At 31.4% G+C, this 17,383-nt stretch overlaps 1 protein-coding gene across 1 annotated transcript; it reads left to right on the top strand.

The window, feature by feature from the left end:
- LOC107605475 (PHD finger protein ALFIN-LIKE 4) lies at positions 10,304-16,266 on the top strand. Its single transcript, XM_016307363.2, has 5 exons — positions 10,304-10,595; positions 10,669-10,701; positions 13,555-13,783; positions 15,320-15,434; positions 15,736-16,266. The coding sequence occupies exons 1-5, from the start codon at positions 10,496-10,498 to the stop codon at positions 15,979-15,981; spliced, it is 723 nt and encodes a 240-aa protein (XP_016162849.1). The 5' UTR covers positions 10,304-10,495; the 3' UTR covers positions 15,982-16,266.

Raw genomic sequence — 17,383 nt, 5'->3', positions numbered from 1 at the left:
TATTCAGGTAAATCAATAACTTTATTTTTGGTTATTATATATTTGTGTTTCTAAAATTATTTGTTATTGCTCAATAGGTTTAATATTTTTTTTAAGAAAATAATATATATGCAATTATTTTTGTTTTTTTTTGTTAGATAGTTCAAGTTAAGTTAAAAATGTCAAAGATGAAAACAATTCACTCATTTTTCAAAAGAAAAGAGAGAATATATGATGAACAAAATTCAGCTTCAGATTCTTTGAGTAATGTTTAAAATATTATTAAACAATCTGCGACACAACTTGTTGAGCAAGATATTCAACCCCTGCTTCCAAAATAACAAGGACTGAAATAGATCAAGTTAATATTGATACATTGATGTGTGATCCCGGAAAGCGTCCGCAAATTTAAAATTATCCTATCAATCAACAAGATGAAATCCGTAGAGCATACATAAAGTTTGGACCATATCAATTTATTATGGATGAGTACCTTCTTTCTGGTCTAGAAAGTCATCCTCGTCGTTTCAAAGCTCATTGGTTTAAGAGTTTTTCTTGGCTAGAATATTCGCCAGAAGTGGATGCTGCATTTTGTCTTCCATGCTATTTATTTTATAGAAAATCAAGTCCATTCACATCAGGAGGATTTTGCAATTGGAAAAAAGTGAATAATGGAAAGGATTGTGCATTTTTATCTCATGTGGGTAAATCTCTTAATTCTCCTCATAATATTGCTGTTAAGTCTTGTAAATCAAATATATATCCTTTAATTGATAGATTAATTCGTCTTGTTTTGACTCTTCCTGTGACAACAGCAACAACTGAACGGGCCTTTTTAGCTATGAAGATTATTAAAATAAGGTTTCGAAACAAGATGGAAGATGAATTTTTAGCATATTGTATGATTGTATATATTGAAAAGGAAATTGCTTCAAAATTCACTTCAGAGATGATAATTGATGATTTTAGTTCCATGAAGTATCGTCGAACAAGTTTAAAAATATCAAAATCTTAAAGTATGTAGTTGAACATTAACTTTTATATAATATAATTACTTTTTTGATATATATGCTACAAATAATATTTTATTAATTTTTCCACCAAAGTGGTTCTCATATTAATAGCAAAAAATATATATACATATTTTTAAAATTCAAGTCCATATTTTACTGACTGCATCCAACCGGAAAAAATCCTTTGAAATGAAAAATATAAGTAAAAAATTAATAATCATTAAATTTTTTATTTTTATTATATGTACATTTTTAGTTTATCAGTAATTAGGCTTTTATTTTATCGTTTCACCAATTTTATCACTTGAAAAGAGTTTGATCTTATTATTTAGCCAATAGATGACTATAAATATTTAGGTATATTAATAAATTCTTTATTAAATTACGATTTAATTATTCTGTTGGTCTTTATAATTTTACTAAATTTTTAATTAGGTCTCTATACTTTTTTATTTTTTAATTGAGTTCCTACATTATTTTTAATTTTATAATTAGATTCTTTATAGTGTAAAAAATATTAGAGTTAACTGAATATGTTTTTACAAATTGAAAGTATCTATACCAATGAGTCATAGCTTAAATGTCATAGTCTCTCCATACTCAATTAAAAGGTTGCGAGTTTGAGTCTCCTATCTTTTTGGTAAAAAAAATTGAAAGTATCTATAATTAAGAACCTAATTAGATCTTTAATCATATATTTTTTAAAAAAATATTCTGTTAATTTAAATATTTTTGACATGTAAAGAACCTGATTACAAAATTAAAAATAGTGTAAAAAATCAACTGAAAAAAAATTACAAAGACTTAATTACAAATTTAGTAAAATTATAAGACCAACAGAATAATTAAACTTTAAATTATTATACTAGTTCTTATAGTTTTATTAAATTATAATTAAGTTTGTATAATTTAAAAACTTTCAATTGAATATTTACACTATTTTAAATTTATAATTAGGTAATTTAATTTCCGTACAAAACAAGTTAAAATTAATAATTCATCTCCAAATTGAATATATTCACACTTAATGATTAAATTTTTAAACATGAATGACATTTTTGTGTATAATATTCGATTAACTTTAACATTTTTTTATGAAAAAAATTTAATTACAAAATTTAAAATAATATAAAAATTTATATTATAAAATTTAATTATAAATTTAATAAAATTATAAAGATCGGTAGAATAATTTAATTTAAATTCTACTTTGAATTCTTTAATTACTAATGTCATATTAAAAATCACGCCTTTCGCATTAGATTTTAATTATACTATTGTTTAATTCATTTATAAATTTACGAATTCAAGTATATGAATGTTATCCGGTGCACATTTATAGGTTACAAACGGGACTCTAATAATGCGATACACGTGTAGTGGGGCTTTGGCTTAATTTGGACCATGCTTTATAAGGAAGTGAAGAGTGAAGACATTAACCTTTCAATATTAATTAATGTTTGTTGTCATGTTTAGTCTTTTTCTTTTCTATATCTCTGATGTGTGTCTCTGACATACACTTGAAGTTTTGGAGGGGCCAACGGTTTTTGCTTCATCATATTTTCGGATCCAAAGACATATTTCCCTTTCTTCTCCCTAACTCTCATATAGGAAGGACTATTCTGTGTACAAGTATTATGTGTTACACAATAAACCCTAAAAAGTAAAAACCTTGCCAAAATTAATTGATAATATACAAAACATAAATATTAAATAATATGCTCTTTAGACAAAGGTTAAAATTAATGAATTTTTTTTAAGTTTAAATGAAAAAGTTACAAATGAAATTTAATTTGTCATAAAGTGAAATTTAAGCTAGTTCTATTTAAGGATTTGTTCTTGGCAATAGGTTACTCCCGACACTTACTTAAGCAAATTCGTGAACTAACCACTAGATCAACTCCAAAATCCAAATTGCGTTTTTTTTTTTTTCATGATATTCCTCAACCCGACAAGTTAAGGACTAATCTGTCGCGGATCTGAGCTCCATTTAAGGGTTTGCCACTAGTCAATGGGTTGCTGCATGCACAAGGCGGAGTTTGAACTCCCGACACTTACTTAAGCGGACGAGTGAGCTAACCACTCGACCAACCAAGTTGGTTCCAAATTACGTTTTTGTTGGCACCTAACTTGGATTGGAATTCATAGTTATTGGGCCCAAGTGCTATTCTGAAATTCAAGTTTTGTTGGTATTGTACTGAAATTCAATTTTTGATGAGCCTGGTAATGTCTTGCAGTTAGATAATTATGAAAAATATGGGCTGAAACTCTGAAAGAATGACAAACCCAAAAACGTCAAACACCAATTTTCACTGGACAATAATAGCCAGCTACCAACCCCAAAAAGAAAATGGAATAAATTTTCTCAATCTGTATCATACTAAATTGCTTCTCTTTCTAAAATATGTATTAAAATTCAATTAGAAGGTAGTAAGTTGAAAAATCGAAATAATAGATAGGGGCGAGTTCTAGCACTTCCATACCATCCCTTTCTATCTTATCCTCCATAAATCTTTCTCGCTCTTACAACCATTTTTTTAAGTTCTAACACAAACTCGTAATATTGAAATAGCCCGTGCCATGCATTATTCTATATAACACGATTTCTAATGTATTAAATATTGATTTTATATAATTATAATAAAGATATTTTTTTAAATTAATATAATCATGCATTATTCGTTAAATGTTAATTGTAATATAATTATAATAAAAATATTTTTTTAAAATAAATTTAAAAGAGAAAATAGTGATTTTATTTTAGAGAAAAAATGAATTCATAAGGAATTGACACCTTACTTTTATTAGTTGGAGGAAAAATCTAGTTTTAGTATATTTTTTGTTATTATATACTTTTCTCTAATCATATATCCACTGTTTTCTTTCCTTCGTTTGAGCATTTTGAACTTGAGTGTAACTTATCGTAATTCTCACTTCTCAGTCATTCTATTAGATGTAATTGATAACTATTGAAATTCTTTGATTAACATAGAGAAAAATATATTATTAGATGATAGAATTAATATAAGTATATTTTGTTATTAAATACACAAAGTTAATGTAAAATAAAATTACACATAAAAAAAGCAAAGAAAATAAAATTAAAATAACAAAAACGATAAAAAGATTATTTTTACAATTTTGTTTTGTCATTTTTATGTATAGAAGATTAGAAAATAATAAAATTTTCACTAAATTAATTTTGTATTTGTTGTATTCTTAACGAGAAATATTATTTTCTTTGCTTTTTAATTTTATTTTATTTGCTTTTTAGTGAAAATTAATTAATTACCACAAATACAAAATTAATTTAGTAAAAATTTTATTATTTTCTAATCTTCTATACATAAAAATGACAAAACAAAATTGTAAAAATAATCTTTTTATCGTTTTTGCTATTTTAATTTTATTTTCTTTGCTTTTTTATGTGTAATTTTATTTTACATTAACTTTATGTATTTTATAACAAAATATACTCATATTAATTCTATCATATAATAATATATTTTTCTCCTATGTTAATCAAAGAATTTCAATAGTTATCAACTACGTCTAATAGAATGACTGAGAAGTGAAAACTACGACAAGTTAAACCTAGATTTAAAATGCTGAAACGAAGGAAAAAAAACAGTGGATATATATTAGAGAAAAATATATAATAACGAGAAATATACTAAAACTGGATTTTTCCTCCAACTAATAAAAGTGAGGTGTCAATTCCTCATGAATTCATTTTTCCTCCAAAATGAAAGCACTATTCTCTCTTCTAAATTTATTTTAGAAAAATATCTTTATTATAATTATATTACAATATTACAATTATATTACAAGTAGCAACTAGCATTTAATGAATAATGCATAATTATAGTAATTTAGAAAAATAAAATAAAGTCCAGTAATTTATCTTTCGACTGCACACGTATGTAGAATAACTTTTAAGAAGGAGTCACGTATAGTAAATACGGTCGATGATTGTAAAACCGTATACTAATATTAATATAATATTATTTCAGATATATGTTTTGCAGGTATCAAAGAAAAGTGTTAAGTTATTTTTTAGTGGGTTTAAATTATTTATTGTTTATTAGAGAATTTTGTGCATTAGAATTCTCTAATAATTTATTATTTATTTTGAGCTGATTTTGATATGTTCTTACTTGACACTAAAATAACATATAAAAAATTGTTGGTTGATCTAAGTATTACTAGGTTATTTATGGTCACATTGAGTATATATATTTGATATATTGAAAAAAGTAAATTACTAAAACTAATTAATAATTATTTTAGAGTTAATATATTTAATATTAGATTAAGAAAAAACAAACAATACATAATATGTTACATTTTTATTAATCAAATTATTATAATTCAAATTAATTTTAACAAAAGAATTTAAAATTATAATTTCAATCTTATCACGTGTATGACACGGGTTATTACACTTGTTTCTTTATCAATAATAGGCTTACCATTGTAATTATTTTTTTAATGAGAGTACATAGTATATAAGGTGTAATAACTCAACAAATACTTTTTAAAGAAATTTTTACATTCTCTTCAAAAAAAAATTTTCTAAGGAAATGTTATAATAACTCAACAAATATTAACCTTCCTTTTGGAGCGGCTAACAAGCCTAAAATTGTTGAAGTTCAAAAGCTATGCTATTGTCAACTCGATTTGCTCCAAACAAAATATAGATAAGGGACAATTACCCCCTTTAACAATAAGGTGGGGGATGAATCTAATTGTCTTTTGGAATGTCCCTAAGAGAATTCAATTCCTGAATATGGTCTATTGGCTAATATATAGAAATGGGCGAATCCCAAATCTAGTTTGTCATTATATTGCCAATTCATTTTCACGATGGGTATTTGAAGAAAATAGACATCCAGCATTGCCTAAAATATACCACTACGAAGAAAAAGAGACTATCCATATCAATATTCTTCGAACAAAAAGAGGCAATAATAGGCTTACCATTCTAATTATTATAATTCAAACTAAACTTAACAAAACAATTTAAAATTATAATTTCAATCTTATCACGTATATGACACGAGTTGTTACACTTGTTTCTTTATCAATAATAGACTTACCATTGTAATTTTTTTAGTGAGAGTACATAGTATATAAGGGGTAATAACTCAATAAATACTTTCTAAGGAGATTTTTGCATTCTCTTCAAAAAAAAATTTCTAAGAAAATGTTGTAATAACTCAACAAATATTAACCTTCCTTTTGGATCGGGTAACAAGCATAAGATTGTTGAAGTTCAAAAACTATGCTATTGTCAACTGGATTTGCTCCAAACAAAATATAGATAAGGGACAATTACCCCCTTAACAATAAGGTGGGGGATGAATCTAATTCTCTTTTAGAATGTCCCCAAGAGAATTCAATTCCTGAACACGGTCTATTGGCTGATATATAGAAATGGGCGAGTCCCACCGTCTATTGGCTGATATATAGAAATGAGCGAGTCCCAAATCTAGTTTGTCATTATATTGCCAATTCATTCTCACGATGGGTATTTGAAGAAAATAGACATCTAGCATTGTCTAGAATATACCACTATGAAGAAAAAGACTATCCATATCAATATTCTTCAAACAAAAAGAGGCAACAATAGGCTTACCATTGTAATTATTATAATTCAAATTAATCTTAACAAAAGAATTCAAAATTATAATTTCAATCTTATCACGTGTATGACACGGGTTATTACACTTGTTTCTTTATTAATAATAGGCTTACCATTGTAATTATTTTTTTAGTGAAAGTACATAAATAGTATATAGTATATAAGGTGTAATAACTCAACAAATACTTTCTAAGGAGATTTTTGCATTCTCTTCAAAAAAAATTTTCTAAGGAAATGTTGTAATAACTCAACAAATATTAGCCTTCCTTCTGGAGCGGGTAACAAGCCTAAAATTGTTGAAGTTGAAAAATTATGCTATTGTCAACTAGATTTGCTCCAAACAAAATATAGACAAGGGACAATTACCCCCTTAACAATAAGGTGGGGGATGAATCAAATTCTCTTTTGGAATGTCCCCAAGAGAATTCAATTCCTAAATACGGTCTATTGGCTGATATATAGAAATGGACGAGTCCCAAATCTAGTTTGTCATTATATTGTCAATTCATTTTCACGATGGATATTTGAAGAAAATAGACATCCAGCATTGTCTAGAATATACCACTATGGAAAAAAAGACTATCCATATTAATATTCTTCAAACAAAAGCATTGTAAAATTTTACAGAAATTGTATGCAACACTTAGATTTCCAGCAAACTCAAACTAGAGAACCAAACTCACTTCAGACTATTCACGAGTTATTTGAACAGCATTACGAAATTACGTTACCATCCATCAAACTGACAAATAAGATTTGTGGGAGGACGGCACAAAACATCACGAACCATGACGAAAGGTTATTTGACTTATATATGTGGAAGGCATAGAAATTTAAAAGATTCAAAAAATTGTTGATCTTCTAATAACAAACTAATGTTAGAGAGCATTGGTAGTGAAACAGTTCCTGAATCGGCAGGAACCCGAGCAAGAGGTTTTTGCTTATTTTTGTAATGCGACGTTACTTTACCGTACGTTATTGCATTCAATTTATAACTTTAGTTCTGATGAATTTTGTTCTGTTAAAAATTTTTTTTTTGAAGATAATGAAAAATTTTCTTAAAAAATATTTGTTGAGTTATTACATCTTATATACTATGTACTCTTTATGTATTCTTACTAAAAAAATAATTACAATGGTAAGCCTATTATTAATAAAGAAATAATATAGGTAACACCAACGGATGATTAGACTGGCATACACGTAGTTCTCATTCTTCATGATAATGGGAAATGAACTGAGTTACTTCGCCGTCTTCTTTAGGAGATTTGATGATATGTTGCCATTCACGGTGACAAAAGCATGTCACAGACTCTGCGCAAATGTAAAAACCTTATCAATTTTTTCGATCCTTCTACTACTTTTCTTGATGACTGTGATTCTATCCTGCGTTCAGGACAAGCCCAAAACCCGCCAATTTGGCAGTGCGAGTTTGACGAATTTTTTTAATTTGGCGGGCTCCAAATTCTAGCCCGACCCGCCTTTTTAGCGGCTTTAGCGGATCGGCCCGACGAGCTCGACCTGTTTTGCCACCCCTACTGAGGAGGAGTCATGTGAGAGGGAAGAGGAAGATGATAGATAGGGAGTGGTTAAATGCTTTCGAAAATATTTTGGACCATGAAGGGGCTGAAGAAACCGATGTTACGGCTGATGGCGGCTGTGGCATTCAACTGGGTGGTCTTGTTCGGGTTCTCTGATTGGATGGGGAGCAAGGTGTATGGTAGGGAGCATGGAAAGCTTTACTCTGTTGCAATACCATTATATACCATAGGCTACTGGTATGAAGCTCGGTGTCTTATGCTAACTTGGGTGGTTACGGGTCTTTTGTCATTTGCTGTGGAGCCCATTGGGCGAGAGCTTGGTGGCACCAAAATCCTTTGGGCAGTTGAAAATTTGTTTTACCCTACTTAGCATTTTGAAACGTGCTATAGGTATAAAATCATGTTTATTTTTCTGGTTGGTAGAAACTCTGGCTTAGCACCACCATCTGATACTAGACATTTTAAAGTAAAACAAGATTGTTTGTTTGTTTTATTTATTGCCTTTAATTTATTTTTTAAACAAGAATGTTTACATTGTATAATTTTGATCTTATGTTATTGTACTATTTTAATCCTACCAGAGAGGATGTTCTCAAGAACAATAGAAATCTGCCCGGAGAAATTCTTTGTTACCCCGTCTCACATACTAAAGCATTTTTCATGTTGGAAATTTTTAGGTTTACTCCTCAATCTTGTAATTGGGGTTTCGAAGGTCAGAAATATATTTATTAAATGTTTAACTTATATATTAATTAGAGCAAGTAAATATCCTTACTTTGTGTCATTTATGTTATCTATTTGATAATATATTTAATATTGATATTAAATCTAATTAATCTATCAGAAAAAATATACTAAACTATTTTCAGAACCACAAAAAAAAAATTATTCGAAGACCACAGGAGCGTTTCACAATTCCTCTCTCAGTGGATGCGCTAACGCACAAAGTCCTCTTAGAAAAAAGTTTTAATTTTAGTTTAATAATCAATTGAAATAATTTCTCATAATTTTATGGAGTATTTGTCAATTATATTTTGCAAATAAATAAAAATGATTAATATCTTTGAAACAAGTGACTCTGAAGGGTATTTAAGGTGAAATATCGAAAGTCTTTCCGGCAAAAAGGTAGAGTTTATAAGATGAGAGACTCATTAACTTAACACCTTATGGTTTTGAGTTGGATGTGGTGTCTTCTCATTTTATGTTCTCTCACTGAATTCTTTCCCAAAATCTCCTTGGTGATCGAGAGCTTCTCCATGGTGACCCAACAAGTAATATCAGAGCCGATGGTGGCCCAACAAGTGGTATCAGAGCCGATGGTGACCTAAGAAGTGGTATCAGAGATGATGGTTAATCAGTCTGTCGGTTTTGAAGGGTATTCAAGGTGAAGCATCCAAAGCTAGTTACGATCTGGAGTTACGATACCTTCTTCTTTTACCAGTTACAATACCTTCTTCTTTTACCTAGTTCGAAAACTCTCTCACTTCGCAGTGTCCCCCTCGAAAGCTATCTCATGATCATGAGTTCACCGCCACAGTTGGAATCAGGCCCAACACAGGTACGAGTTTGTGTTGCCATCTCTAGTCACTACTAATTATTACTTGAGAGTTGTTAGCAAAGCAATACTACCAACATCAAACTCACAACTTTTTTATTGAAAAATTTTTAATCCACCTCTATTTTTTTTTTGTTGAAAAGTTCACTTCCATTTTGTCACCTATATAGAGGCTCGTGGTGACAACTGACAACTGACAACTAACAATACTCTACGAAAAATAATAGAAGGTATGCAAAATTTATTATTTTTGGTTAGTAGTTAGATAACAATATTTAAAAATATCGGTTAAAAATATGTTGTTAAATTACTATACTAAAAAAATTGGACAAAAGTGCGCCAAAAATAATAAATTTTATTAGTCTTTGAACTGTTAGTACTCTGTAATCTACCTAAAAACATAAAACACATAATCTATTAGGCCCAAAACATAATGTCCAAAAAAGCCCAAAGGAAATGGGCTATAAAGCACCAGCGCTTAGACCCAATAAAAAACCGTGACAAAAATGAACCCAATAAAAAATGAGTGTGTGGCAATATGGCACACTTATATTTATATTTATTTATTATTTATTAAGAAAGCAATGGTGAGAGTGAGGGAGTGAGAGTGTATCCAGTGTCTCGCCACATTCCCCAGAGAAGAAAGAAAAAGAAACACCCAACACTCTTAACTCAATTTTACTTTCTACTTATTATTATTAATAATTACCCACAAAACTGTTTTAATTTCCCTCCATTCACCCATCTTCTTCTCTTTTTCGAAATGGAGGAAGAACCTGATACCTACAATCCTCGTACCGTCGAAGAGGTATTCCGTGATTTCAAGTCTCGCCGTACTGCTTTGATCAAAGCCCTCACCACTGGTAATCCTTTCTCTACTCTAATTCCATTCGGATTTTTGTTTCATTTTTTAATTATTTTTATTTTTTGACGCAGATGCTGAAGAGTTCTTCAAGCAGTGTGATCCCGGTAAGCTACTACTGAGCTCTCATTTCGTCAATTACTTTTTTTTTTCTACGATTTTTAATTTTGTTTTAGTGAAGTCAAAAAGATAAGTCAAAATTGTTTTTGAATTCGTGCATTGTTTGGTTCTGAATTTAAGCTTTCGTTAGAGTTTGAAGCTGCAATTTCCGATTTTCTATGCAAATTTTCCGGAAACGCTGCGCAAAATGTTAAGTTTCAAAGATAAATAAATAAATCCGCGACGGATTAGTCCTTGACCTGCCGGTTGTGGGATACCCTTATTCCGTTCACGTGTGTTGACTGATAAGTAATCTGGTATTGTTTTCTGTGATCTACTTGTGGTTTTCTTTTCTTCCGTTTTTAAATTTTTTAATTATTTTAGTTTATTTTGTGTGTGTGTGTGTGTGGCTATTTTTAACTTAATCTCTACAAATATTGTTTCCGATTTAGTCTAATAATAGTTTGTGATTCTCTTATTAGAAAAATTGGTCTTTAGTGTTTTACTTGTCTCTTACTTGGATTAGGGTCTAAATTGAAAATAATTGGAACTTATAAAAGAATGAAAGTATGTTGATCTAGTCATCTGAGATTGGCAGAGTTGGTAACAAATGGGTTTGTATTGCACATTTGCACGTAGTCGTGTTCGATTCTCTCCATTAATGTGTGGATCTTGCTGGTAACTAATCCTGCAAGTCTCTTTTATGTGCTCTTTTAGTGCAGGGGCTGTGTGTGTGCCCTGACTTTGTAGAGATAACTGGCATTGAATTGACCTAAACTTTCTTCATATAAAAGAAAAAACTATATTCCCGTAATTTGTCGTTGTTGTTGTCAGGGAATGTGTATCTTTTAGAAGTTGTAAGCGAAAGGAGGAGGGGAGAGGAAGGGAATAATACCATGAAATGATTTCATTCCCTTTGCTTAGTTGTTTTAACTCCTCTAAGGTGCTAAAGATAGGAAAAACTTCAAATTGTATATAAAAATAATAACCGAGGATATTGGCGGATTTCATGATAGTACCTCATGTACCTTCCCTCAAAATAAAAAGTTTTCAAATAAGGATTGGATTTACTTTATAACTTTCGTTCCCATCCTTTTCACTCCATTTCCCCGCTCGCCCCTTTGTCGCATTTCATAACATCTTTATTCCCTCAACCTGACGGTAAAATTGAATGGAGGGTCGTGGTATACTTTTTTTTTAGTTTAAAAACTTATAGGATTGTTAAGCTGATAATAGAATGATAGATAGGTTATATGATTATTTGCCACTTTTTTACTAAAAGAAAAATAAAATGAAAATCTTATTCCCTTGCCCGTTTCCTCCAAAACTCTCCATTTCATTCATCCTTAAAGGGACTGGGAAACAGCCTATTGTCTACATATGTACATGTGCCATGTGAGCTGAAACTTATTCAATAGCTCCTTTGATGTCTTTAATTATCTGCAACCCTGATGCACAGGAGCTAAAATCTCAGAGGAAGAGGACTACTTAGGTGCATGAGTATAGACGGATAAGATTATTTTGAGTAGAGTTATTTATTTTGAGTGAAATAAACTTGGTTGAAATTTAGTGGCATGAAGAATATCCCATTAGGCCATGATCATAGTTTTTTATTGTGGCGGCTCATGGTGGAGAGCGAAAAATCCACCATAGGATTGTGGCATATGACGTTATGGGAAATGGCGGGTGGCATATATGTGCACAAAAAGATGCAGAAAACTGCACATGTAATAGATTATAAAATCTAATCACTATAAGCAACTTTCTATTCATAAAGCATGCAATTAATTCAACAAATTCAGCAGCAAATTCAACAAGTAAACCCAAACATTCCACAGTATTGATGTATTTCCAGCCTGGGTCAACTCTATTAGAACCCTTCATGCAGCAGCTGCACGAGCAGAAGAAGCAGGGGCAGTAGAGGCAGGGGCTTGGAATTTATTAGGAGCTGTTGGTTGTCTTGAAGTCGACGTGGTGAGTAGTGACCTATGTAAATTGAAATAAAGGATAGAAGAAGAGAGGTTCAGAATTTCACACTTAAGAGGGAATGGAATAGAGGAAGGAACCAGAAAATAGAAAAGAAAAAAAAAAGGTTCTGTAACAGAACAGTCTCGAAAAGAGAGGAAGGAAGAGTTAGAAAAGAGAGGAAGGAAGAGTTAGAAAAGGAGACCACCTGGAGAGGAGGTGGTCAACCAGCATGGGCAGTGATGCTGCAGTGGAGATGCTGTGATGGCCTCTTCGGTTCTTCCTCGAGCAGTAGACGGTGCCTCCAGCGGAGAGAACAACAGACATGGAAAACAGAGGAGGAGGAGGAGGAGTTGGAGGGTGGTGATGCTGTCGGCGTTCTTACAGCAGCAAAGAGGGAGGGAGTCCGACAGAGAGGGAAGAGATTTTTTGGGTTGGCGAGAGAGCAAGAGGCTGAAGCTAGTATCTGAGAATGTGAGCTCTCTAACTTGGCTATTAAGGTTTTGTAAATGACCAAAATTATCATCGCCATGGCGTCACCGCAATTGCGGCCACCATGATTTCCACAACACAGCATCCCCTAGATGGCAGTGGGCCCAAAATCCGCCACGCCATTTCGCCATGGCCGCAATTCCAAAACACTGGTCATGATTACCCTTCACACTAGATTTAACTCTTATCAATTTTCTTGGAAATAAAGTTCAGTAATTTTCTGTAAACTTTTATTTTTCTGTGTCTCCATATCTTGATAAAATTTGTAAGTTCTTATGTTGCTATTTTGCTGTAAGACAAATAGTTATGATAGTTCTTTTCCAAATAGTATGCACAACTTTTTTATATAGCTGAAAGTATTGGCTTAGGTAATTTATTTGATTTGTGTGAGCTCTGTGATACAGAAAAGGACAATCTTTGCCTGTATGGATTTCCTACCGAGGAGTGGGAAGTTAATCTGCCTGTTGAGGAGGTGCCTCCAGAGATTCCGGAGCCAACATTGGGTATTAACTTTGCCAGAGATGGGCTTGATAAACAGGAATGGCTATCTTTGGTTGCTGCTCATAGTGATGCTTGGATACTCGGTGTGGCTTTTTATTTTGGTGCTAGAGTTGGATTTGACAGGGCTGATAGGTATGTCTTGTTCCTTTTATAAATATATTGCTGCCTTGCTGTTTTACCCTCTTTTAAAAAACGCATATCCGTGCTTCATTTGAATCCCTTGACATCACATTATTCTTTGAAGTTTAACGAGTGTAGTTTTCAATTAAAGTTTTACCCACAGGGGTTTTGATGTATTCTTCAATTATAGTGTAAGCAGGAATTGTTTGAATGTATTCTTCGATTTAAGTTTAAACAAGGATGGTTCGAGTCTATTCTTTGAACAAAGCACTCTGCTTTATTTGCTCTTGGAATGAGTAAACAAAAATCAAATTTTAAGAAAGAAATAGTTAGACATAAAGGAGGCACATGTCTATATAATAAAAGACAGCAGAAGTAGGCAGTGCAACTTAAGAAAACCATAGCACCTGATGCACTTTAGTTAGCTTTTGTACAGTTGACCATGTTGATGGCTGCAACTAGTAACCAGTAACTAAATGTTTAATTAGAATATAAATTCATTACTTTGTCCATTATTGTTGGTATCATACTCAGTTACTAGCATCACTAAAACCTGAGTAGCATGGGGGACATGGTATCCCATGTGAATGAGCGAGGACCACCTTGCGAGGCTAACCATTCTTAGTTGTCTAATAGCGGAGTAGTATCATGAGGGGAGAGTGGAAAGTGAAATATAACATGAGGCTGGTAACTACTAAGCAATTGGCCTAGGTCTTCTATTGTCTTCATATTGGTGCGACTTATTTGTTATTAGAATATTTGAAAGATATTTGTTCAAATAAAGTATAGTTTACAACATTTAGTGGTTTTGACGGTATAGAAAAAATGATATTAGCTGAACAAAGTTACGTTGTTGTTTATACTAATGCTTTATAAAAACGGCTGGGTTATATATTATATTTCCTTTCCATGATTTTATTAATGGAGTATCTAGTCTTGTATAAAAATTCACAAGTTAATACATTTTCTGTGGCTTGTATTTTTCTATTTCTTTTATGTATTCACAATTTTGTTACAGAACTGTTCAGGTTGTTACCTTTCATCTTTTGCATGATTGTGGTTAATCTGGGAATACGGTCATAAGAAAATGATTAAATTCCAATTGTCTTGTTGGTATTCACTTTCTAATTCTAACAGATATCAAATGGAAGGATAAAATGAGAGGATATGAATATTATACACATAATGTGGTTGTAGTGGGAGAAGTGTCAAGGTCACATTTTTTTTTTCGTTTACAGTTTGAAGGATGTAATGTAAGAATTGAATTGGTATAAAAAATAGCATCAAAGAATTCAAATTTTTAAGTTTAATTAATCACTAATCAGATTCATTCCTTTCTTGTAGCAAACAAAACATGTACTTTCTAATTGTATTCAATGTTTTTTGATGTCCTGAGTCCTGATACTATTTGCATGATGCTGATTTTCCCCCTAAGTTTTCTAATATGCTTTAGTTTGTTTTCATGTACCCTCTCAAGTTAGTAACTGATTTGCGATGCTGTCCTTTTGGTCATGTTTAAGTAAGATCCAGCTCTCATTTTTCATGCAGGAAGAGACTATTTACTATGATAAATGATCTTCCAACCATATTTGAGGTTGTTACAGGAATGGGAAAGACACCAGCTTCTAATCATAGCAGTAACAAATCTAAATCAAACTCAAAGGTACACAAGCTTGAAAATTATACTGACCCACAGTAGTAATACTGTAACAGTTTGCTAGTTGCACAACTTTTTGCACTAAAGCTACTATGTATTGTAAGGGTTGTACAGAAAAATGTACTTTTGTATGAGAGATTTTTTTTTTGGTAAAATCAATACAAATTGAGTAAACAGCTTATGTTTAGCTTTTTCTAAAACAGATTTGTCTTGTTAAAAAAAATAAAATAATAACAAAAAGATTTGTTTGTTGGGGTTATCAAATATGCTCTCATTGTCATGATATCTTGTGGGTTGACAAATGCAGAAAGGTTCCGAGTCTAAGCCGAAGAATTCTAAGGCAACACAATCAAAGGACAAGGATGGTGAAGAACAGGGAGGAGACGTTCCTTGTGGGGCATGTGGAGAGAGCTATGATGATGGGTTCTGGATTTGCTGCGACATATGCGAGAAGTGGTTCCATGGAAAGTGTGTGAAGATTACTCCTGCAAGGGCTGAACACATCAAGCAGTACAAATGTCCATCTTGCAGCAACAAGAGAGCTAGACAGTAACAATGGCTAGCTTAGAATGATTGTTCTATATATTCTGGCAATTTTATTGCTACTAATGTGTCTAGTTTGTGATGTTTTATTTAGTAGTCTTGGTGTTAATTTCAGGTTAAATTGTTTTAGATGATGCTACAGGTATATGAGCTGCTATTGAATCATCTAAAATTAGGATAGTTAACTTGAATATGAGCTGCACATAATGTTCTTTTCTACTTCAAGTTCTAGCATCTGTTAATGATTATTGAAAAAATTAAAATAATGAAGAATATGGTTGTGGTTGAAAGCTGAAACTGGAGGGATTGCCTGTAGAGAATTGCTATATTCTAGAAAAGATTAAAACAAAATAATTTGCTTCCTGAACAAAAAGGATGGACCCAAGATGGTAACATAGAACTAGTATCCTGCAATTTTATTGAATACTGCTGTAATAACCTTAAATGATATATACATTCTTGTTATATGTTACTAAGAAATGATTTTTGATTCAATTCCAAGAGTTGAAAAGATATTATTATTATGATTATTAAATGCAATTCTATATGGCAATTAATTAAAGTAATAATTTGAGTATGAGACTACAGGCCATGCATCCAAGCACTCCGATCCATGGCTGCAACAACACAACACTTGCGGCGGCGACGTTCAGTTCCATACCCATTTGATGGGGGGTGTTTAATTGTTTATGTTAATTGTTATATAGGATTTTTCCAAACCAAACTCAAACTGTATTGAACCATTAATAGTTTGAGAACAGTACCAAATCACTTTTTAATAAATTAATATCATAAACTGGTTTATGAGACACTAGTTTAAATTAGTTTACATAGCCCCAAAAAAGAGTTTTTAACACACTACTAAATTAGTCTAAACCAGTGTTTTGGGGATCGGCCTATGGTCTCTTCGGGATTCGCCGTAGGTCGCTCGGTCTGGCCGGTTTGCAGGCGGACGCGGGCGCTGCATTCAGTTGACTTGGGTTTTAAACGATTGACTATTATTCAATGGTCAAAACATTTGCTATAAAAGTGAGTAGAGTGTCCACAATATTTACCGGCAAATATTTCAGCTGTAACAGTATAGTCAGCTCTAACTAACTAGTTGAAAACTAGGTCTTTTATAAAAAAAAAAAAAGTTAACTTAATTGACTTATATTATAGTTCAACTTCTAGACTTTTTCATATTTCAACATGTGCATACCTTGATGAATCACTTCTTTTGTGACTAGATGAGCCTAATTGCAAAATCAAAATTATTATTTAAATTTTTATACACAATTATTTTGTGAATTTTTACCATCGAAATTGCATAGGAAGAGGGGACAAAAGATATAAGGCCAAATAATAAATAAATAAATAAATCTGTCAGAATTATTTAATACAACAGGATTTATTTATTTATTTCAAACAAA

This window comes from Arachis ipaensis, chromosome B06 (genome assembly GCF_000816755.2).
Source record: "Arachis ipaensis cultivar K30076 chromosome B06, Araip1.1, whole genome shotgun sequence".
In the NCBI taxonomy this organism is placed as follows: domain Eukaryota; kingdom Viridiplantae; phylum Streptophyta; class Magnoliopsida; order Fabales; family Fabaceae; genus Arachis; species Arachis ipaensis.
The sequence above is the reverse complement of the archived record's forward strand: the minus strand, read 5'-3'. Positions and strand labels throughout refer to the sequence as shown.